Source organism: Carcharhinus amblyrhynchos, chromosome 31 (genome assembly GCF_965287045.1).
Source record: "Carcharhinus amblyrhynchos chromosome 31, sCarAmb.v2.hapA, whole genome shotgun sequence".
Lineage (NCBI taxonomy): Eukaryota > Metazoa > Chordata > Chondrichthyes > Carcharhiniformes > Carcharhinidae > Carcharhinus > Carcharhinus amblyrhynchos.
Genome location: NC_137354.1, coordinates 20,305,427 through 20,330,545, shown reverse-complemented (window position 1 = coordinate 20,330,545; position 25,119 = coordinate 20,305,427). Strand labels below are relative to the sequence as shown.

At 43.4% G+C, this 25,119-nt stretch overlaps 2 protein-coding genes across 3 annotated transcripts in view; one reads left to right on the top strand and one right to left on the bottom strand.

Moving 5' to 3' along the window:
• The window catches only part of LOC145360551 (mitochondrial import inner membrane translocase subunit Tim23-like), a 41,409-nt gene extending 20,412 nt beyond the window's left edge, over positions 1-20,997 (top strand). The window contains exons 5-7 of the mRNA XM_080215826.1: positions 7,869-7,927; positions 9,925-10,035; positions 19,489-20,997. Of these exons, the coding sequence (XP_080071952.1) occupies positions 7,869-7,927; positions 9,925-10,035; positions 19,489-19,604 (286 nt within the window). The 3' untranslated portion in view covers positions 19,605-20,997. The remainder of the gene's footprint in view (positions 1-7,868; positions 7,928-9,924; positions 10,036-19,488) is intronic.
• A 543-nt stretch (positions 20,998-21,540) lies between these two features.
• ncoa4 (nuclear receptor coactivator 4) overlaps positions 21,541-25,119 on the bottom strand; it is a 39,569-nt gene continuing 35,990 nt past the window's right edge. For both annotated transcript variants that reach the window (XM_080215824.1, XM_080215825.1), the window contains exon 12: positions 21,541-23,678. The gene's annotated coding sequence lies outside the window, so the exon portion shown is untranslated. The remainder of the gene's footprint in view (positions 23,679-25,119) is intronic.

Here is a 25,119-nt window from a genome sequence, read left to right as displayed (position 1 = left end):
GACATGAACCCAAGATCCCTGTTGAGACTGTCCTCGTGTGTGGAACTTGGCTATCAGTCTCTGCTCAGCAACTCTGCGCTGTGTCATGAAGGCCACCTTGGAGAACGCTTACCCGAAGGTCAGAGGCTGAATGCCCGTAACCACTGAAGTGTTCGCCAACAGGAAGGGGACAGTCTTGCCTGGTGATTGTTGAGCGATGTTCATTCATCCGCTGTCGTAGCATTCAGCCTCTGACCTTCGGGTAAGTGTTCTCCAAGGTGGTCTTCACAACACACGACAGCGCAGAGTCGCTGAGCAGAGACTGATAGCCAAGTTCCACACACGAGGACAGTCTCAACAGGGATCTTGGGTTCATGTCGCACTATCTGTAACCCCCGTGGCTTGCCTGGGTTTGCAAAACCTCACTCACTGTGCTGTCTGGAGACAATACACATCTCTTTAACCTGTGATCAGTGCTCCTTCCACACACATTGTCGGCCACTTTAGGACTTGAACAGCAGGTTAGGTGTAAAGATTTGCATTCTGGTCAGTAATCTCTAAACTGTCTGTGCTTTATATGCTCTGTCCGAGGCCAGAACTCTCCATTCACCTGACGAAGAGGGAGTCCCCTCGAAAGCTTGTGAGTTTACTATCAAATAAATCGGTTGGACTAAAACCTGGTGTTGTCAGACTTTTTACTTAGGTGGATTGGCCATGCTAAATTGCCCCTTGAGTGTCAGGGGGACAAGCAGAGTAAATAAGTGGGATTATGGGGATAGGTCCTGGGTGAAATTGTTGGTGTAGACTCTGGGCTGAATGGCCTCATTCTGCACTATAGGGATTCTGTTATTCTTGGGTGACTATGTGGAGTTTGCACTTTCTCCCCGTGTCTGCATGGATTTCCTCCAGGTGCTCCGGTTTCCGCCCACACTTCGAAGATATGTAGGTTAGGTGGATTGGCCATACTAAATTGTCCCTTAGTGTTCCAAGACACACAGGTTAGTGGGATTAGTGGGGTAAATAGGTGTGGTTATGGGTAAGCCTGGGTAAGAGTTGGTGTAGACTTGATAGATCAAATAGTGTCCTTCTGCACTATAGAGATTCTATGGAAGTAGCAGTCCAAGAGATAGCAAAATGGTAGCTGAATAGATTAAATTTAAGGGGGAGATGTGTGAAGTGTATATTTTGGAAGGGGAGGCACTCAGAATCAAATGGTAGAATTTTATGGGGTACAGGAGCAGACTATTGATAAAATTGTTAAAAAAGCGTTTTGTTTAACAAATATCAAAACTTGAGAGGGAGATTTACCAGAATGGTAGCAGGTATGAGGACTTGAGAGACGAGAAGAATTGGAATACTTCTACTTTTTGAGCAGAGAAAATTAATGGGAGATTTGATACCTTTAAAATTATGAGGACTTTAATGAGACTGTGTCCGCAGGCAGAAGCGTCAGTGTTTAAGATTGTTCAGGAAGGAAAGTAAGTTGTGAAGAGAACACAAGCAGGCTACAAAAGATATAGATAGATTCAATGAGCGGATAAAGATCTGGCAAATGAAGTATAATGTGGGATAGTGTGAAATTGTCCATTTTGGCAGGAAGAATAAAAGAGATGCATATTATCTAAATGGTGAGAGATTGCAGAACTTGAGTGCAGAGGGATCTGGGTATCTTACTGTGTGATTCACAAAAGACAGCAAGTAAATGGGAAAGCTAATAGAAATATCACTTATTGTGAGGAGAATTGAAAAAAAAAGTAGGAAAGTTACATAGTGTGTGTGCAGTCACATCTAGAGTACTGTGTACAGTATTGGGCATGGTGGCACAGTGCTTTAAATTTTAAAATTCAAGTTTATTAATGTCATAAGTATGCTTACATTAACACTGCAATTAAGTTATTGTGAAAATCCCCTAGTCGCCATGCTTCAATGCCTGTTCAGTACACCAAAGGAGAATTTAATATGGGCAATGCATGGTTAGCATGTCTTCCGGACTGTGGGAGGAAACTGAACACATGGAGGAAACCCACTCAGACACGAGGAAAATGTGCAGACTCCACACAGACAGTGAACCAATCCGGGAATCAAACCTGGGGCCTTGGTCCTCTGAGGCAGTAGTGCCATCCCGGTTAGTGCTGCTGCCTCAGCACCAGGACCTAGTTTAATTCTGGTCTTTCTCTGGGTGCTCCAGGTTCCTTCCACAGTCCAAAGATGTGCAGGTTAAGTGGATTGGCCATGCTAAATTGCCCCTTGTTATCAAAAGATATGTAGGTTAGGTGAAGTGACCGTGATAAATGCCTGAGGTTACAGGGATAGGCCGGGGAGATGGGCCTGAGTAAGATGTGGGCAAATCTAGAACCGTGGGTCACGGTTAATGAGGGGTTGTGATGTGGCAAAATGTTTTCTGAGGACTGTGAATCTTTGGAACCAAGGTGTTGGTGCAGAATCTTTGAATATTTTAAAGGTAGATGGATTTTTGGTCAGCATGGGGATGATAAGTTATCAGGGATAGAAAGAATGTTAATTTGAGGTTAGTGTCAGATCAGCCCTGATCCTGCTAAATGGTGCAGCAGACTTGAGGGACTGAATGGCCTAATCATCCTTATTCATTTGCTGGAAAATGTGAATTTTCATGCACAGTGTGTAATCTAGAATTCATCACTTGAAAGCTTGGTAGAAACAGATTGGATTGTAAAAAGGAATCTCTTTATGCAATTGAAAAGAAGACATTTGTAGGACTGTGAGGAGAAGAACAGAAGAGTGGGACTAATTGTGTAGCAGTTTCAAAGCTGGCAAAGTCAACACAGAAGGTCCATTGTGTACGATTCTGTGATTCATTGGAGAATAAAGGATAGGATGTTCTATGCTGCTTAGTTTCTGTCACTAATGGCCTAATAAAGCAACTGGACTGTATCATCTTGATGTGGATTTTACATCTCCATCTGAATAATTGATATCGAATCCTGACCTGGTGTGTCTATAAAAAGCCTTGACATTGTTAACCAGTCTGGATGGGCTAATTTTTTTATACGCAGAGAATGTTAATGGGCTGTAGTGTACTTAAAATGATATAGAATACTAAACACCAAAAACCTCTGTTTGCATAGCAGCCTTCTATTGTGTATTTTAATGTTCAGTATATATTTCTCCTGCCTAATTTGACAGATTTAGTAATTTTTTTTGTATCCTTCATAATTTATTATTCAAACATTGTTCTGAACTGGACTTGATGTAGCTCCTTGCTACTGTTATTTCTCAATTTGTTAATGATCAAAGTGCAATATTGAGGTACCAGTGAGTGGCTTGAGTGCCATTGTACAGTCAACCTTCTGGTAGTTGATGTTAAAAACCCAACCAGCGGTGCTTAAAAGGACTGCTATAGATGACTTGAAAATAGCTGAACAAAAATGATTACATGCATGATTATAAAATCCACTCTACCCAACTACTGTTTCTCTCATGAAACAGGAGCAGTCGCATGAAAGTTGACTCCTACATTCCCATACAACAAGCTTTCAGGAAAAGTTGCACAATCCTTTTGTGGCTGTGTAATGTCCAGGATTGTGAACGGCATGGACAGAGTGGATAGTCAGAAGCTTTTTCCCAGGGTGGAAGAGTCAACTACCAGGGGGCATAGGTTTACAACGTGAGGGGCAAGGTTTAAAGGCGATGGACGAGGCAACTTTTTTTTTTACGTGTAGGGTGGTGGATGCCTGGAACTCGCTGCCGGAGAAGGTAGTGGAAGCAGATACGATAGTGACGTTTAAGGGGGATCTGAACAAATAAATGGATAGGGTGGGAATAGAGAGATAATGTCCCTGGAAGGGTAAGGGGTTTTAGTTCAGATGGGCAGCAAGGTTGGTGCAGGCTTGGAGGGCTGAAGGGCCTGTTCCTGTGCTGTAATTTTCTTTTGTTCTTTGTTATCACATGCGCACCTTTATAATTACACTGGAAGTTCTTCACAGTTCAAATGGACATTATGTGAATGTTCAGAGACCTGTGGTTATATTTAGTAAAATCTGGGTATTATCTGGACTGAATTAGCTGAGGGCTGTTCCAGTTCGCCTCAGGAAATGACGGGAGGAATTGCTGATGATTCTGTCTGTTCCCAGCAGTTCCAATTTGAAAGAATGAGTGTAGGTGTGGGTTAGGGACAGGATTAGAGTTGGCTCAGATGTTTTATTATTCCCCTCCTCGGGGAGATGCCAGTGTCTGTAACATAGTGAGGAGATGCTGGTGTCTATAATGTGCCGATTGTAGGTGTTAATATCTTGGCAAGACTCACCACTTTTGGGGCTTTGGAAACTGAGTCATTCAGCAATAAAAGCAAATGTTACTATGGTTGTCAACATGATTGTTTCCCAAAATTCCTTGAAAATGGTATTGCATTCTAATTGCCCTTGGGTTGTAAAACCTTGTTTCAGATGTTATTGGTCTTTGGGAAGCTGCTTGAAACCATGTAGTGAGTTCACGTTATTCTGGTACATCAAACTCTGAACAGTAACTCTTGTCCATTCCATCAAAGTAACAGATGCTGTTAACACTTCATTATCCCCTTCCTGATTGCATCTCTGTCCTCTCCCAACAAATAAATTTATTTCTAATTGTTGGATAATCTAAAGAAAATGAGCATAATGGAGCTGCAGGGTGAGCATTTTTTAAAGTTGTGATTCAATTCTCGAAAAACACTGTATTCCCAAACATGGCATCGGCAGGTGAATTTGTGGTTTTAAATTTTATGAAATTGCTGTCCAAGGAATTAATTAATTTGTGAAGCTTGGGATGAGGTTGGGTGAAGAAAATGTAACAAATCTCCTATATAAAGTGTTATGAATTCCTATCAGGGTGGCATTTGCTTTCTGCTGCACTTTAGTGCTCACATTTTAACGAGGACTTCAGTGAACCAATCAACCCTTAAAATTATGAAGGGCCCAATACTGAAGGGATTCCCACTTATGGGGAGTCTGAACTATGGACTAGAAATCTAAGATGGTCACTAATTAATCCAAAAAGGAGTACAGGAGAAATTTCTTCACCCAGAGAGTGGTTAGTATGTGTAACCTGCTACCACATGAAGTAGTGGTAGTGGAGCAAAGAACAGAAGGATATGTTGGTGCAGTGTAATAAGGGGCAAGGTGTTGTGTGTGCAGTATTAATGATGTAGTAAGGGGCAGGGTGGTGTGTGTGGATTTTAAACATCAATCAGTTGGATGGAATAGCCTCTTTCTGTGCCATATATTGTCTGTAATGTTTAAAGTTTATTTGTTAGTGCCACAATGAGGCTTGCATTAACACTGCAATGAAGTTACTGTGAAAATCCCCTAATCTCCACACTTCAGCATCTGTTCACGTACACTGAGGGAGAATTTAGCATGACCGATGCACCTAACCAGCACATCTTTTGGACTGTGGAAAGAAACTGAAGCACCCAGGGGAAACCCCCTCAGACACACAGGGAATGTGCAGATTGCGCATAGAGTGTGACCCAAGCCAGGAATCGAACCTGGGTCCCTGGTGTTGTGAGGCAGCAGTGCTAACCATTGTACCACCATACTGTCCGTCTCCTCATCACAGGAGATCTGAAAAATTAAAGATGTGTGCAGTACGTGGTTTCTATCAGGCTTTCATTAGCCACCCCAATAGAGCTCTGGTATTCTATAAACACTTAAACAATATTATCCCACAAAATAACCCATTGGCTAAATTAAATGGAAAATTATAGTCCTATATTCTTATGGAATATGTTAATACCAATAATAAAATGTTTGTCATTTTTCCCCCTCAAAACTTTAAAATTGGCCACTTGCTCTAAGCTGAAGATTGTAAATGTTTCTTACTTTGTACATGGGGTTTGTTCGACTTGAGTTCAGTTCCTAGAATTTCAAAAATAGAAAATCAGGAAAGGATGTAATTTTTTTAAGGTGGTCTGGTTCTGTGCCAGAGGGTTATCAGTATCGGGAGAGTTATCAGGCATGTGCCAGTGGGCTATCAATGTTTGTACAGCTGTTTCACTAAGTGTAACATTACACATGATTGATCCCTTGTGTATTGACACATCAGGCCAAATGGATTATTATCTGTGTGTTTGCCCTCTTGCCAACATTGCCTCCCGCTCCACTGTCCCTGACCCACCCCTATGTCCACCATAAGACCAGTGAGGTTAAGTGAAAACCCACTCACAGCTGCCTGGCTACTATGGGTTGCCAGTGTATTCAGGAACTGAAAGTGATCCCGAGGTATGGACGTGCCGGTTTGCCGTTGAGTTGACAAATACCACACTGCTGCCTCAGTGCCGGGGACCCGGGTTCGATTCCCGGCTTGGTTCACTGTCTGTGCAAAGTCTGCACATTCTCCCTGTGTCTGCGTGAGTTTTCTCCAGGTCCAGTCCGAAAGATGCACTGGTTAAGTGCATTGGCCATAGTAAATTCTCCTCGTTGTACCTAAACAGATGCCAGAAGGATTTTTACTGTAATTTTATTACAGTGTTAATGTAAGCCTCCTTGTGACAATAATAAATAACGTTTAAGAAACGTTAAACTTTTGTTACCCTGCTGCAGGCAAAAGATTCTTAAGCAACCTTAGTCTGGTGTTTTGAGGTTTTTAAACCTCTGCACATCTTCCCATTGAACACAGGTGCTTCAGATTTCTGGTACTGGTATAACTGAGCTTTTGGTGATACTGAAAGAGCAAATCGCTATACATTAAATGTTCTAAGTACAAATAAATGGTGAGGGAACTACTTGTTCTGACTCGCATGAAAAGGCCTCCCTGAGTGCCTTTGAAGTTGATGCTAATCCTAAGTAGCAGCAACTTGGAGAAGTCAGCAATCGGCCTCCTGCCAGAATCTGACAGTGTGAGGTGGCTGGGTTAACAAGGTGATATGCTGGCCTTGACTCCAACACATACCAGAGTTTCCTCATCACTGTGGGAGCTGTAATTTCTTTAAAAGTTGATTTATAACCTTGCCTTTGTTTACTTGGTCCTTTTTCTGTGGTGGTGATTTTTGTTGACTGTAGCTACTGATTTTAATTTGGTTTCAAAAGTGAAGCGCATTGTCTTGCTCTCAAATGGTCAGTATATAAACAAAAAATGTGGCGCAGTTCCGTTTTAGCTATCACTTTGTGTCATGTAATTGTTGATGGGATCAGCTGTTGGTGAAAGGTACTGTGATTCAATGAGTTACTCAGTTTGGAGAATGTCTTTGTCACATTCTGGAGTGTCTCATGTGGCCTGTTTCGTTGAATTGTTCCTGAAACTCTGCAGTTGATTGTAGCTGAAATTGATCCCAATGAGCCTGTCCTTTTGTGATCAAGATCAGCCCAAGCTTCCCACTGAATTTCACCTTAAAACACTTGCTCAGCTGCCCTGCCATCTTGAGGGATCTGTGGCTTTGCACTCCCACTATTCCTCTACACAGCTCTGTATCCTATTTTTCAACGGGTATTCCCTTGCCCTTGTTTACCTCCCCAATACATTACCTCACGTTGCTCCAGATTGATTTGCATCTATAGCATTATCCAAAAAAATGGAGTCATTTCAGACAAGGTGAATCAATCTAATCCACCTTACTTTCCAATTGTATTGTCTGCCCATCCACCATGCATCTTGCTTCTCCCTCTCTCTAGCAGCCCTCTCACTTTCAAGCCCTTGACCATTCAGCACAAATCCTTGCTACATATTCAAATCATATTAAACCCAATCTGGTCGCCCCTCCAGTTATGTCCCTCAGCTATTCTGATCAGCTGGGCCTGTTTCTTCACTTTTTTTTCCCAAGGGCTGTGGAAGGTCTAGCTTTGTTTAAGGATGCTTATTCAAAAAATAACTATAAATTTGCACATTGCAAGCTTGTTTGAACGTTTAAAGACCTCAATCCAAAATGTCTTGTTTTGCAGAATCCTGAACATGGTCACAAGGCAGGGAGCTCTGTGGGCCAACACTCTCGGTTCCTTGGGTAAGTTGTTCTTGCATTTGGTTTTCTGATCTGATTGATTCACCATGTCTGAAATGAGTAAAGTTTTGATAAGTCACAAACAAAATTAAATCTGGAGAAGAATGAATTAATGTATTGTGGAAGGTGAATGACGGCAAGGGACTACCCAGTGAATGGTAGGATACTGAGATGCATAGAGGAACAGAGAAACCTTGGAATACATATCTACAGATCTCTATTTGAAGGTAGCAGGACAGGTCGATCACACGTTTAAGGAAGGGGGCCCATAGGATACTTAGCGTAGGCATAGTATGTAAGAGTAGTGGGTGGTTATGTTAGAGCTGTATGGAAAACACGTTGGACTACTGCTTACAGTCTGGCCACTGTGTTACGGAAGGGATGTGATTGCACTAGAGTGGATACAGAGGAGCTTTGAAGATGTTGACATTGAGCGTTCTAGCTCTTTAGAACAGAGGAGAGTGAGGGGTGATTTAACTGAGGTGTATAAAGTTCAGGGGCCTCGATTCAGTGACTAGGAAGTTTCCGTTTTTCTTGGTCAATGACAACCAGAGGGCCTAGACTTGAAGCAGATGCTAGTAAAGTGAGACAGTTAATTGAGAAAGGCTTTCGCCTAGAAGGTAGAGGGGATCTGGAATTCTGCCTGAAAGGGTGAGAGGGGCAGAAATCATTACTTTAAAGAAAAGACTTGGATTTATCCTTATAGTCTGTAATCCACAGCCCTAAGAGCGAGAAAATGGGGTTGGGTTGGATACTTCTTGGCAGGCACTGACTGGGTGGGCTAAATGACTCCTCTGTCATAGATTTCCTCTTTCTTTGCCTCAGCTTAAATTAGTTAACAATCTGGGACATTTCTGGTGTGCATGGCTCACAAATAGTTCCTACCTCCAAGCAATCAGTGGAGTTCTTTATCTTTTCTCCTGTTCCCATCTTGACATTGACCTCTCATTTTTCTATTTCTTATCCTTTCCTTCCTCTAATGCTGACCTGAAATTCAAGTTTGCTGACAGCCCATAGGGTATATCTTACAAATAGCTATTTGAGTGTTGGCCTTGGGAAGTTACCACAGCTTGACCTTATCCATCGCTTGTGCAATGTCTACACAGGCAGGGATCACAGGATTATAATCGAGTGCAAGAACTGTGACTTTCCCTTTGCAGCCCAAGGGCACTAAAGGCAACTGTCAACACCTCAATTCTCACAATAGACACATGTCAGGACATAAATTTATGATCTGGAGTGTGCGGGTTTTTAATCTCTTGAGGCATTCAGGGAACAAATTCTGGTCCCCTTGTGTGGGAGTGACATGATCTTTGTTTGAGTTTCCACAAAGTAGCACAGCTGAGATTGAGAGGGTTTGGGATCTATACTTGTAGATCTACAAGTGATCAATTATTGCTGCAGTAGGTGAGTACACAGTGTTGTTGCGGTTATGTTTATCGATATGATTGTTGTCTACCTGCCTTTCTGTTGTAAATGTTGGACTTGGTGGACAACACTGATTGCAGATCCTCAGAATGGAGTATTGTGCTGGAGCAATTCAGAGCCTGTTAAGAGTCGGCCGTGGTGTGGGACTGAAGCCTCACGTAAACCAGACCAGTTTAGGCCGACATGTTTCCTAAAGCACATTGGAGAATGAGTTGGATTGTTAAGCATGATGGTCGCTTCTTGTAATTAACCTTCTAATTTCCTAATTCTTGTTGTTTGAGCTGAATTTGATTTCTTAAATTGCCATGGAATCTTCTAGACTGTAGCACATGGTGTTATGGCTGAGAATTCTCATTTTTTTAGCTTATTGGCCCAAGCCTCTGAGTATGTCAGCACCATAATTACTGCACAGCTGTACCTGTGTGGTGTAGTGTGTACCATTTCATGTTTCCATTGTCTACGCCTGCATTTGTGACTGATTCAGTGTGTGCTATTCTTGAAGATGCACCAACATCTTCCTTTATACAGTACTACCTGACTATAACACTTGTATCTGACTCTGTCCCATGCAGCTCTCTTGTACAGCACTTTTGGTGTTGTCATAGAAAAGGTTCGAGGTGCAGAGGATGATCTGAACACGGTGGCAGCAGGATCTTTGACTGGCCTACTCTACAAATCCACAGGTAAACATGCAATGGCATCTGCAGCCTCAATAATCTGGGACTCCACTTGCTCACAGTGACATGCCTAATTAGTTAGCGTCCCAAAGCTATTATGGAATTGGGGGCTACATTTGTGTATCTTGGAAGAAAGGTGAGCTGTGCCAGTTGTGATAAAGGAGTACTTCCCAAACCTGCAAATTGTTGCAGTATTTTTGGTTTGAAAAATAACTTTACAATTCATAATTCTAAAATTGTGCAAAAAGAAACAATTTGAGATCCTTCATTGTGCCAATTGCAAGAGGCTACGAAGCCTCATTGTTCATTGATTCCAGCTATCAAGAGTATCCTGAAACATGTGTGTTGTATCACATTTCTCTGGTAATGTTTAGTTATTGTCATTATGCCGCTGTTTAAAAAGAAGCAATGAAAATTGAACACAATCATTAGCTGATCAAGGCCTAATCTCCAGAAGCTTTTTGTAATCCGGGAAATTTATTAGCTTTACAAAATCTCTCCCTCGGGGTGCAGTCTGGTAATGTTCATCTAATTGGGTATTTGTTAGTACTTACACATTGAGTTGATATCCCATATGGGTAGCATTTACATGGATATAAAGGACAAAGAACAACACAGCATGGGAAACAGGCCCTTCGGCCCAACGAGCCCGTGCCGCCATTTTAACATTATGAGTGCCCTCCTCTACCCATGACCTTTGTCTACACCTATTGGGGAAGATTGAGGGAAGACTAATTTAGGGAGAATTTGTTACACCAATCAGCCTAACAGCACGTCTTTGGGATGTGGGAGGAAACCGGAGCACCCGGAGAAAACCTACGCAATCACAGGGAGAATGTGCAAACTCCCGCAGACACCGGCCCAAATCCATGTATCTGCACAGCAAACAGTGATAGTCACTGAGCTGTCATGTTGCCCATCAGATGGTCCAGTTTAAGCGTACACTAACGACGTGAAGCACTAGGCAACTCTCGAAGCAACGTCCAAGAGCAGCCCTCGCACGACCCACCGCATGTATGCCCCTCGTTGGTCAACAAGGCGGACCGAATCACCTGTCGATTAAATGAAAGAACATCAATAAACATGCAAAACTTAGACAGACAGTCCTGTGTAATGAGACAGGAATAATTAATGATCTCGCAATTAGGGATCCTCTCAGAAGAAGTGATCACAGTTTGGTTGAATTTAAAATACAGTTGGAGTGTAAGAAGGTAAAATCCAATACCAGTATCTCGTGCTTAAACAGAGGAGACTACAACGGGATGAGGGAGGAGTTGGCTAAAGTAGACTGGGAGCAAAAAGGTTATGGTGGGACAATTGAGGAACAGTGGAGGACTTTCAAAGCGATTTTTCACAGAGCTCAGCAGAAGTATATCCCAGTGATAAGGGAGGACGGTAGGAAAAGGGATAATTAGCCATGGATATCTAAGGAAATAAAGGAGGGGATTAAATTAAAATAAAATGCATACAAAGAGGCAAAGATTAGTGGGAAACTAGAGGAATGGGAAATCTTTAAATGTCAACAGAAAGCCGCAAGAAAAGCTATAACGTAAGATAGATTATGACAGTAAACTAGCTCAGAATATAAAAACAGAAAGCAAAAGTTTTTACAAATACATAAATTGAGAAAGAGTGGCTAAGGTAAACATTGATCCTTTAGAGGATAAGAAGGGGATTAAATGGCTGAACATTGAACAGGTATTTTGTGTCGATCTTCACAGTGGAAGAGGCAAATAACATGCCAAAAATTGATGACAAGGAGGCTACGGCAGGTGAGGACCTAAAAACTATCATCAACATGAAAGAGGTAGTGTTGGGCAAACTACTGGGGCTAATTTGAATAAGTCTCCCGGCCCTAATGGAATGCATCCCAGGGCACTAAAAGATGGCGGGAAAAATAGGCAACAATAGGCTCCTCCAGGATCATCCTCAACACCAGTGCCCCACAAGGCTGTGCCCTCAGCCCCCTATATACTCCTCATACACCTAGGGCTGTGTGGCCAAGTTCCCCCCCAACTTGATTTTCAAGTTTGCTGATGATACCACTGTACTAGGTCGGATCTGAAACGATGACGAAATGGAAAACAGGAAAGAGATAATGGCAGGACTTGCGCGTGCATTCCCGTCGTGAGAGTGCCTCCCAGTGCTGGATTTTCGGCACCGTCCGATCTGCGCTGGAAGAAGTGATCACAGTGGTTATTTGCATCTATTTTTAATGTTATTTCAATGCTATTAACAAGCCCATGACTGAATTCTCTGAGCCCACTTGTCTCTTGCACCCCGCCAGAGTATTTCACTCCGGGTTTACAGTGGGCCCCCACATTCGGGGAACTATCAGGATGACCCCACTAGAGTGAACGGGGGAGCAATCAGAGCCCCCCAGAGGGTTGGGTGGCAGGGAGACAGTGATCTCTGGCATGGGCACCCTGGCAGTGCCAGCCTGTGCCCTCGGCACTGCTCAAAAGGCAAAGTACTAATGCCCAGGGGGAACCTTGGCACTGCCCATAGGGCATAGGGCAGTGCCAAGGTGGTGGAGCTTGGGGGGCAAACATTGGGGATGGGGGGGGGCGTCTCATGCCACTCTGCATTGGGATCTGGTTGGGGCAGGTTGGATGTCAGTGATCGGGGCGGGCTAGAGGGGGTGATCTCTTTGCTGGGTGGGGGGGGGGGGGGCGAGGTTGAAGATCAGATCGGGGGATGGAGGGCCAGAATTGTTGGGGGAATGATCAGACTGTGGAGGGGTTGGCGGGGCAGCACTGCAGGGGTTCCGGACCGACAAGCAATCGAACTGGCTAGCAAAGAGGGAGGCTGAGAGTGCAGGTCCATTGTGTATGTGTAGAAGGCCCACTGTTTTCAAACTCCTGGGTGGGAACATAGAACATAGAACATTACAGCGCAGAACAGGCCCTTCGGCCCACGATGTTGCGCCGACCAGTTACAAAACAATGACCCACTAACCTAAACCAATCCCTTCTCATCCATAAACCTATCCACGGATCTCTTAAACGCCCCCAAACTAGGCGCATTTACAACTGCAGCAGGCAGGGCATTCCAATCCCTCACCACCCTCTGGGTAAAGAACCTACCCCTGACATCCGTCCTATAACTACCACCCCTTAATTTAAAGCCATGCCCCCTCGTGCTAGCTTTCCCCATCAGAGGAAAAAGGCTATCACTATCCACCCTATCTAAACCTCTAATCATCTTATATGTTTCAATAAGGTCCCCTCTTAGCCGCCTTCTTTCCAGCGAAAACAACCCCAAATCCCTCAGCCTCTCCTCATAGGACCTCCCCTCCATACCAGGCGACATCCTGGTAAACCTCCTCTGCACCCTCTCCAAAGCCTCCACATCCTTCCTATAATGTGGGGACCAGAACTGCACACAGTACTCCAAGTGCGGCCGCACCAGAGTTCAGCCACTATCAATATGGATCTTTCTCTGTAGTAATCTCTCAGCTGATTGCATCCTATTGTTGTGTTTTGATGTTTTCGGCTGCGAAAATTTAAACCGGCAATGCATCAAAATTTACATATGGCATTTATCCATCAGAGAAAGCTGATAAATCAGTGATATCAAAAAAGTTTATTAGTCACAAGTCTTACAGTAACACTGCAATGAAGTTACTGTGAAATTCCCTGAGGCACCACACTCCAATGCACTTAACCAGCACGTCTTTGTCTGTGGGAGGAAACCAGAGCACTTGGAGGAAACCCATGCAGACACGGGGAGAATGTGCAAACTCCACACAAACCGTGACCTAAGCTGGGAATCGAACCCAGGCCTCTGAAGCTGTGAGGCAGCAGTGCTAACTACTGTGCCACCCTGTCAATGATCTGTCTTTTATCGTGGATATTATAGCCTTGGCGCTGACTGCCTTACCCACTGCATCAGTGCTAGTGCCTGCTGTCCACCTGTCTTATTCAAAATTTTGTTTGTGGATTTTTCTCTCAACTTTCCTTCACCCTTATGTTTTCACCTCTCCCTCTGTTATGAAATATTCAGATACCATGTCATGTGAGGAACTGATGAAAAGCCTTGTGTAATATTAAAACCAAAGCAAGCTGCTCAGTCTGATCGATGTTATGCTCACAGGGCCAATCCTGATTTTCTGTAGGTTAGGGATAGTCTAGATGGCTGCAATTGTTTATCTACTTGTCATGGTGAGGCATTGGGAATCCGACAGGTGGTGATGCAATGGAATACATCCCATGAACAGTGAATCTTTCACGCGTGCCTCAAGATTGTTGGTCTATTTGGGCTCAGAGCATAAGAAGAATGTTTTCACATGTAGGCCTCCTCCTATCCGTGTCCTGATCAGTCCTCAAGGCAGCCTGCCCACTCATTGATATCATTGATTTATATCTCAACTCCATCTGCCTGCCTTGGTTCCAAAACAATTAATGCCCTTACTTGACAAAAATCTATCAATCTCGGTTTAGAAATTGCTAATTGACCTAGTTTCTAATCTTATCGATTCTTTGGTTTTATTTTTTAAATTTTGCTGGTTTATTTGGGTGGTGGGGCAATTAAATTGTAGCTTTAGTAAGGATATTAGGTTAATCAGGACATCAAAAGCACATGCAGTGAGCTTGAGGCATTAGCATCTCTGCTCAGAGTTGCCAAAATTGAAAGGGGTGGGGGAATTGAAAAGCTAATCTCAGCAACGTTGATCATGAAATCATTGTCATTTTAAAAACTCCCCTGGTTCATTAATGCCCTCAATATGTCTTTGAAACCTACTGCCCTTACCTGGTCTGGCCTTTACGTGACTTCAACCCACAGCAATGTGGTTAACTTTTAAACAGCCTCTGAAGTGGTCTAGCAAGCTCAGTGGGGGAAGAGGCTCCACAGATACCCCCATCCCAATGATGGGGGAGCCCAGCACATCATTGTAAAAAATAAAGCTGAGGTATTTGCGACAGTTTTTAGTCAAAAGTGCTGAGTGGATGATCTGTCTTGGAGGTCCCCAATGTCACAGATACCAGCCTTTGGCCAATTCAATTTACTCCACGTATTATTGTTGGATATTGCAAAGGATATGGACCCTGATAATCTTGAAAAAAATAGTACTGAAGGCTTGTGCTTCTGAACTTGTCACACTGCTATTCAAGCTGTTCCAGTCCAACTGGAACACTGGCATATACCCAGCAATGTACACAAAAAGCAGGATAAATCCAGCCTGGCCAATTACTGTCCTGCCTGTCAGTGAACTGATGGAAAAGGTCATCAACAGTGCAATCAGGCACTACTTGGGTTTCGCCAGGGCCACTCAGCTCCTGACTTCAATACAGCCTTGGCTTGTACAAAAGAGCTGAATGCCAGAGATGAAGTGAGAGTGACTGCCTTTAGCATCGGCAGCACTTGACCAAGTGTTGCTTCAAGGAGCTCTGGCAAAACTGGATTAAATGGAAATCAGAGTCATTCCTAGCACAAAATGGTTGTGGTTGGTTGGAGGTCAGTCGTCTCAGCTCCAGGATATCACTGAAGGAGTTCTTCAGAGTAGTGTCCAAGGCCCAACCATCATCAGCTGCTCCATCAGTGACCTTCCTCTCATCATAAGGTCAGAATTGGGGATGTTCGCTGATTGCGCAATGTTCAACACCATTCACAACTCCATGTCCAAATGCAGACCTGGACAATATTCAGATTTGGGCTGACAAAATGGCAAGTAACGTTTGCACCACAAGTGCCAGGCAATGACCATCTCCAACAAGAAAGAATCTAACTATTGCCCCATGACATTCAATGGGATCACCTTCACAGAATCCCAACTATGAACAGACTAGAAACTCAACGGGACTGGCCGTAACTACAAGAGGAGGTCAGAAGCTAGGAATTGTGCAGTGAATAACTCACCTGATCGCCAAAGACTGTCCATTCAGCAGCAAGGCTCAAATCAGCAGTATGACGGAATACTCTGCTCTTGCCTGAGTGAGTGCAGTTCCAACAACACTCAAAATACTTGACACCATCCAGGATAAAGCACCCCCTCCACAAATATTCACCACATAGTAGCAATCATGTGTACCATGTACAAGATGCATTGCTGGAATTCCCCAGTGTGTCTGAGACAGCATCTTCCAAACTCTCAACTGTTAACATCTAGAAGGACAAGGGCAGCAGATACATGGGAACACCACCACCTGTCAGTTCCCCTCCAAAACACTTACCATCCTGATTTGGAAATATATCACCATTCCTTCACATATTGTTAGGTCAACATCCTTAACAGCACTGTGGGTGTACCTGCACATGGACTGCAATAGTTCAAGAAGGCATTTCACCACCTTCTCAAGGGCAATTAAGGATGGGCATTGAATGCTGGCCTTTGCCAATGATGCTCAGATCCCATGAAGGAATAAGTGAAGAGGAATTCTCAGCCATTTTCAGACTTTAGCCTAATTCTGAGGAGGAGTTTTGAGTTGGGACTAACTTTTTTTCTAAATCGAATTGCTCTCGACCTGCTTCCCTGTCTCTTAGCAGACACACAGGTTATTGTAAAGAAGCTTTCTGAAGCAGTGAGGAACAGCATATGAGATGCAGCAAATCTCTGTCGGATGAGTCAGTGAATACTTTAGCATTGCGTAGGTCTGCAGAAATATTTCCAGCATTTTTCTAGGCGCCCAGTGCAACTGTGTTATGGCCATGTTAAGGAAAATGGAGCGGTTTGTCAGCACGTTTGGGGTTCTTTCCAGTCAGTCCGGCAAAGTGGTTGTTACAGTTTATTTTCATACTTTAGGCAAGGGGATAAACTAGTCGAGGTTCCTGCTCCTGACCGTTATCGAGTTAACCCTGCAATGGATTGTTTGGGTGGCTGTTTGAGTGAGGGCAGCACCTCATTGACCCTTACTTGCCACTGCTCATGACGTCACCATCAGATAGACTGCACCCTTTTGTATGGGGCAAGGATAACAGTTGTGCAACTGGATGGACCGACAGCTGTGTGTACAAACTATCTCAACACCGCAAACTGCTGACCTTGCTGAGCTATCAACACTGACTACGTGCGTACATAAGCTTGTTTTGTGCCTGATTACATATCAGTAATGGACACAGTTAGAGGGGCCAAGGGTGAAGATGTGTTCTTTTACATTGACATTTTAAACATGAAATACCTTTTATGCTCCTGGAAATGTGCATTGCCAGAGAAGTATAAATGCACAAGTCATGAATGGATTGCAATGAGATCCTGTGAAGAATTTACCAATTCCCCTCAATGTTTCTGTGGCAAAGCTTCCTTTCCACTTGAAAATTGTTGCCCCATTGCTGAGAGGATTGCCAGTCTGCACCTAAATAGCCTGAGATCCCGTGTCCCTGGCGGCACAGTGGTTAGCTCTGCTGCCTCACAGCACCAGGGACCTAGGTTCAATTCCCAGCTTGGATCACTGTCTGTGTGGAGTTTGCACGTTCTCCCTGTGTCTGAGAGTTTCCTCCAGGTGCTTTGGTTTCCTCCCACAATCTGAAGATGTGTGATTTAGATGGATTGGCCATTGCTAACTTGTTTCTTGGTATCAGGGAGATTAGCAGGGTAAATATGTGGGGTTATGGGGATAGGGCTTGAGTGGGATTGTGGTGGGTGCAGACTCTGGGCTGAATGGCCTCCTGCACTGTAGGGATTCTCTGAGATGGGGTTAGATCGTGTGTTACCCCATTTTTTTCCCCCTCGACCTCCAGGCAGTGATGACATGATGTTACTGGAATTGGGACTCTTTTTGCTGATGTGAGTATGTTTTTTGCATTAATTGGTGGGACTTGGGCTTCACTTTCTGGCTGGCATTTATTGCCCATCCCTGTGTTCTGGGTGGCTGAGGTAGATTTCTCATTTGAGTTGAGGGACTTGTGAACAGGGGCGGAAAGTGGAATTCCTGTGAATGGTCGATGTGATCTTATTCAGTGGCCAAGGCAGTTTGAGTTCTCTTTATCACCTATTCCTGTTTATGTTCTTTTCACTTGCATCTTGGCAGTGCCCTGGAAAACATCATTATTTTCATTTTGGCTGTTGTTATCTTCTGATCTGAAACCTTTGGTTTCTTGCTGTTGTACAATTCCACGGGTGCTGTTCACCCTCCAGTGCTGTGTGATATACCATATGGACGTCACTAGGCTATTAACTGTTGGAGCATCACAGCTGGCCCTGTCCCCGTCTGCCACACTCATGCCTACTCCCTGCAGTGGTTGCCAGCTGCTGATGGGAAGTAGGAATCCTGGCTGAAAGGATCTCTTAAAAATGTTACGATCAGGGGATGGCAGAACACATCACCAGTCCCTCCTGCTGCCCTGCACCCGAGAGAGAGGTGGGGAGAATTTGTTATTAATATAACAGAGCCTTGAGGAACATGACACTGGCTACAACCTTCACACCAGCAAACCCAGTGATAAACTAAGCCACAAGCTACACTTAAGTTTGAAGGCCTTTTACCCTGTGTTTATAGTACATTGCGGAAAAGTAACCATATTTGTGTGGTGCAGTGTGCAGGATAGATACGGGCTTGGGTGCACAGAGCAGCAAATGAGTTGATTACTTTATACTGGTCTGATAAAAGGGAGGGAGGTGTTGCCCTCTCTGCTATCAGCTGTACAACAGCTGGAAGTGAAACTGTTGGAGTTGCTGAATTGGGAGCTGTGCTCTCAGTCATTGCAGTTTGTTCCTGTTTGTTTTTGCTCCAGTAGGTTGGGGAATTAGCAAAGTGACTGTCCATGGAGAAATTCTGTTTAAACAGAAAATGAGAAGTATCTTAATCCCACAGTGGGGATAATCACTTGTGTTTGGTCTTGTGCGGGTATGAACATTATTGTCATCCGGCAGAGATGAAATATAGAAGGCTCACAGTTTGGGGAAAGGCCATTCAGCCCATTGCTGTTGCAGAGAGCTATCACAGGCACAATGTATAAAGAGGAAATGGCATAGTTTTGAGTCCCTGCACTCAGTACACCTTCCAGAAACAATATACTTTTGCACTGGGGCGCAGTCATGTGCTCATTCGTGACCTTGGAAACCCTCTTCACAACCAAATAACTTCGTGGTTATATAAAAATGCCAAAGATTGTAGTAATATCTCTCATTTACAAGATAGCATTCCCAATCAGTTACGTTACAAGAACAAAGGGGGAATAACTCCGAGTATAGACTTTGAAACTCTACAAGCAGGTCCCTGGAGTTCAGTATTGATGAGGTGCTGGTGACGACGGCACAAAATTGGGGATGTTTTTTCCAGTTTTTGCAGCAGTACTGGCAAAAGACAATTCATCAGACAGTGGGATTGCATCTGGGTTGGTGCTTCTAACTGCAACTCACTGTGTTGCTGCAGTCTAGCCAACTGACCACCACTGTGCCCCACCTCCCCCCATGAGTATCCTCATCCACCTACACAGTGCATCAGAAAGCAGCACAGCTCAACAGCGCGAGGTCATTGCCTTCCACATCAGTGAAACCTTTTTGTTTTCCTTTTTCCTCAGCTGGACTTCGTGGGGCGGCGCGGGGAGGATTTGCTGGCTTTGTGTTGACTGGACTCTACGCGCTCTACAACAACTGGGACCACATAAAGGGCGTGTCGGTGCGACATTCCCTCTGAAGCTGCCGCGTATGAGGAACGTTTGAATAGGTGTGTTGTACAGTGAATGAGACCTGAACCCAGAGTCACATCTGAATTTTTTTTAAAAAATCCTTAACTACCACTTTATCCCTAAATTTGGTGATGATGATTTAAAGGTCAGTTGCAGATGTTGAGTGGATAACATTGCAGTGCTGGCTGGTCACAGTCTTGCTGCGACATTGGACACATCAGCAGCCAGCGGAAGTTGGAGGTACCATTAGTTGCAGATGAGGTCAGCAGCAGCTCTGTCTGATGGATCAGTGCTGAATAAGCCAACGAATGTGTTGGTAACTGGTTAGCCACAACCTCCATTAGCAGAATTGAATACTGCAGCAGTACTGAGGGGAGCAATGCAGTCAGATTTTGGATTGGATTCCATGGGCCATTACCACGAAATCATTGGTTAAAGACTCTGATTAACTATTGTAAATGGGCCAGTATTGTTCTCAATTCTGTAAGTCTGAACTCAATAGTGACAATTAGCTGTCATTGCCAAGTACTGTACTTTAAATACTAATAGGTAATATCTCTGCCTCCATGATGGGCTACAGTGTTCTCCCCTCCCTGTCCCCAAATGTCCATAGTCTCTTTTATCCATGTGCAACAACCTTGTGAGTCAGACTGGTTGCCCATGTCCTGCTGCAGAGAATTTTCATTTATCAGATCTGGCCAGTGATTATGCTAAAGGACCTAATCAGATGTACTGAATGGTTTCCCCTCATTCCCTGTATCCTGTTGCTGCGAATGAAATGGCGAACCTCACGATTTGTGCAATATAGTCCAGCACTTCCCCTGTCAGTGTGAGTGCATTGTCTAATGCTGCGGTCAGTGTTTCTGATTGTAATCCTAGGGGTTGGCAGAGAGGGGGAGTTGCTGGTCCCAGCCTGCTTGTTTAATTTGCAATTGTCACTCATTTCCCTCCATGATCATCCATCCACCTTACCAGTAAAAGTGAGAAGTGCCACATTGCCACCTGTCTTACTGATGTACTTCCTTTTATGATAGCGCTGTTATGAATACTGAAAAGTAATTGTGTATGTGGACTTGTAGAAAGGAATGAAACAGTGACCTGAGGTGTGAACTGAGCATAGAAAGATGTTGAGATTGGGACACTAGGCACATTGCCCAATGCAGCCCCCACAGCTGAGCATAAAATTGCAGGAGTGTCAGGAGAAGCCACAAAGTATGGATAGAGAAAGAACATCTGATTGGTGCTTTGAATGCTACCTGGATTATTTAGAATCATACCGCCTTGAACTATGTCATGTTTTTATACCTTGTCTTTTTCAAGTTATTCTGTTAGAGGAATCTGGTCACACTGTATGGACAAGCACAGCACAAAATAAAGAAAAGCTATTTATTGTTTAATAAACTGATGTTCTGACTTTCTTGAACAGATTGGAGCTTAGTAAAAGCCACATCATGCTTGCAGGATTTGGAGAATTGCATTTATTTAACATCAAGTTAAACCATCTCCAAGCATATTGTTTTATTGGGGATAGTGATTGTCACATTGGCAAACGTGGGGTTACAGGAATAGGGCCTGGGTAGGATTGTTGAGGCAGCACAGTCCCAGGGACCTGGGTTCAATTCCTGGCTTGGGTTACTGTGTGGAGCTTGCATGTTCTCCTAGTGTCTGGTGGGTTTCCTTCAGGTGCTGTAGTTTCCTCAGTCCTGGTTAGGTGTAGTGGCCATGCTAAACTCCCTTAGTGTTTGGGAAACATACTATTTAAGAGTTGGCCATAGATTCTATGGGTCAAATGGCTTCCTTCTGCACTGTAGGATTTCTATGGATTCTAAGGCAGTCCAATCGACTATACATAATTACATACAGCTTTGTCTGAATAAGCTGCATTTTAGAAAACTGGTTTGTATGATACATTGTTATCATCCATTTATTACAAGCACAAGAGAAGAGTTTTGCTGTAATTTATTGAGATGATTACATATTTTAAGGTTACCATCAAAACAATATCCATAAATAAGGATAACTGAGGAAGCAATGTCCTGGTGGGTTTTTAATGAAGAGGAACAGATGGAATTTAGTTCCATCTTACATTTACTTTTGATTACAAAATAGAATCAGTAGTGGTTACATTAGAACATAGAACAATACAGCACAGAACAGGCCCTTCGGCCCTCAACGTTGTTCTGAGCTTTGTCCGAAACCAAGATCAAGCATGTTAATGAAACAGATTATAGCTAAGAAGTTACATGGATTCATGTTGCACCAAAGGACCTGCGTAACCTTCTAAAATCACACCACCATACACATGGCAGTGGGTTATTAATCAATGGAAAAGGTTAAGTTCCTCAAACACAATTTGACCAACAAAGAACAGATTTGGTAAGAGCAGAAAAAGTCTTCCTCTCTATACTGAAATTGGCAAAAGTTAAAATCTGTCAATTAAAAAAAATGTAAAATGTTCTACAGAACATGGATTCACTAGAGCGTAAGAAGCTGACACAACCTGCACAAGGTGACTGTACAATGACCCCCATCATCACTGCCAGGCTTTTCCACCCTTGGGATCTACAGGATATTGACAAATCCAGCCAGATCAATCCCAGAACTGAAGAGTCCTGATCCAACAATTTATCAGGACTGGAGAGGTGAATGAGAAAGGTTACACACTGAGCTGGTGTTATCAGCTGCTGCAGAATGACCCAACATATGGGTTAGCTCAATGTCATCTCCTACAGTCTAAATGACAGAGGGGAACCAATACTCAAACTGGCAGGTTTCCAAAATGGATATTGCAAGATTCTTCTTCCTCCCTCCTACAGCCAATTACATTTTTAGAATCACAACAATGATAAACATCTATTCAAAACAAAGTATATTAAAGTGATACTATAGGAATCACCAGATAAAATTTTGCTGTAATTGTTACATTCCAATTACTGTATCAAAATAATCAACCTCAAAACATCACCCCTCGGGTCAAGGATCAGCTGATGCACTTTCATTTGGGTCAATAGTTATCTAGTTTAGACTAATCAGTTAAGGATTAAACTGAAAGGTTAACAATAAAACAAGTGAGGGATTTGGTAACCACCCTGCATTCCTCTAGCACATGCATGCACGAACTTTGCTAGTGACTGGATGGGCAAGTCAAAAAAAAGATTTTTTGTTTGTAACGAAGTCAAATCCTGAAGCACTTGGAATTTCAACACAAAAAGAGATCCACAATTAAAATGTATGGTTCCAAATCCTAATGTTGGTACACAAACAGTACGAGGAAAACAGGTAAGCGGTTATATGGGAAGGCAACTGTATCTCTCTCTCTCCCCACCCTGCCAATAGCTGGGAATATTGGCAAGATAAATTATTAAAATTCAGAACCAAATACTCAATTACCCAGGCTTTTACTGGATTGGGTTATCTCTTATGAGTAAAGCGTTGGCTACATTGTGCACTAAGACATTTTGCTGGTATTTCATTGAGTCACTTCAACAAGGATTTTGTACTTGGCCTATAAAGAGCGTACACTAACCATGTTCTGCCACAAACATTTACCATGTCTATTCATGTACTTGGAACTGAGGCAATTTGAGGCATGTATACTCACCAAATATTCCACAATAGCAAATACTAAAGGTAGGGGCAGATCACTGTAGTGCCAATTTCATCCTTTTGCACACTAGATGCCCTGCTCTAACAGTGCATTAATGCAAATTAGCTAGGGAGCCCCGAATGCACGTTAACTAACTCAATTGGTTAGACAACATAATCTAACTGCACTGCAGACACCCTGCCCTGGAGAGAGATAAGCTACATATAACCCAAGATGAAAATGATCACCTTTTGATGGGAGGGGAAGAGTAGGAGAATACAGTTGATTACATAGATTTCCCCCATCGTGTTAACTCTTCCCAGTTTCACAGGACAACTCACACACACACCAGAAAGAATTTGAACACAGTAGTCTTCAAGGCAGAAGCAAGAAATTGATTCAGCAGAATCTGATCAGAGGGGATGCATGTGCGCTTGATGTAGTTCCAGAATAAAGGCAAGTCAGCCAATTCATCTTCAGAGTTGGTGGTTCAGAGCTACAGAGGCAGAAAAGATAAAATGTCATTCATTGGATGCAAGGTCCATGGATCCCCTTGTATTTCAGGAACAATATTCAGCATCTTGCATCACGAGCCATTCAAAAACCCAGTGTTGTTACCCGCACAATGATCCCACAATATATTCAGAACATTGACACTTTGAGCAAATGCTACAGTAACTGACATTAAACTAGTTCAGGCAAGACAGTTGCAACCAGCAGCTGAACAGCAAGTTGTTGGGCTGCTGTGAACGTTTGCCTAAACCCAACATGTTTGCATGAATATTTGACCCTATACCCATTTAGAAAACGGCTGGAACCACTGCAAAGCAATGAAACGGAGATTTAAGGACACCAGATAAAAGCAAATTTAGTGCTGATCAGTAAATCTGGAATGCCAGATAATTCTTTCAGAGGAACGTGCTTCGAGTGTAAGATCTGATGCTCAAAGCAGTCTTGTAGAACCACAAGACAGCAATTAGAGGTACAGCATTCTATAAATCAGACTAATTGATAAATCTGCTGAGTCAGAATGTACAGGGTGGGAAAACATGCAGACAGTGTGGAACGCAATGTGTGACCAAGTGGAAATCTTCCTTTCATAGAAGATGGAGCATTTATTGATGAACCTTACTTCAACTAAAATGTAACAGATATGTTTGACAAAAGATATTTAAGTAACATACAGTTCCACTTTAGTGCTCTTCATTCATTTAAATGCTTCAATTCCCCCCTCCAATCGGACAAACTGATGGACCAAGTTTAGCCATTAGAACGCCCGAGTGAATAACACCTGAAAGTCTCCCTCCATTCCTCGACTGTGTGAGAGAAAGCAACCTCAGGGATGGAGATATTGCCGGAATCAGTAATAATATTGTGTCTGCACCATAGAACACCGGTTCACCACATCTCAATCTTAACCGAAAAGTGTAAAGGGTGGCACAGTGGTTAGCATTGCTACCCCACAGTGCCAGGGTCCCGAGTTCGATTCCCGACTTGGGTCACTGTCTGTGTAGAGTTTGCACATTCTCCCCATGTCTGTGTGGGTTTCCTACAGGTACGCCGGTTTCCTCCCACAGTCCAAAGATATGCAGGTTAGGTGCAGTGACCATGCTAAATTGCCCCTTAGTGTGAGGGGGACTAGCTAGGGTAAGTGCATAGGGTTACGGGGGGCGGGGGGGGGCGTAAGGCCTGTTGGCATTGTGGTCAGTGCAGATTTGATGGGCCTAATGGCTTCCTTCTGCACTGTAGGATTCTATGATTCTACAAGGAACATGTTTGATTTTCACAGTAACTTCATTGCAGTGTTAATGTAAGCCTACTTGTGACACTAATAAATAAACTTTAAACTGGGTCATGGTCCCAATTCATACTCTTTGCCCTAATACCTGGAATACTGATGCACAAGACTCCCACTGCAATGCTGCAAATGGCTAAAA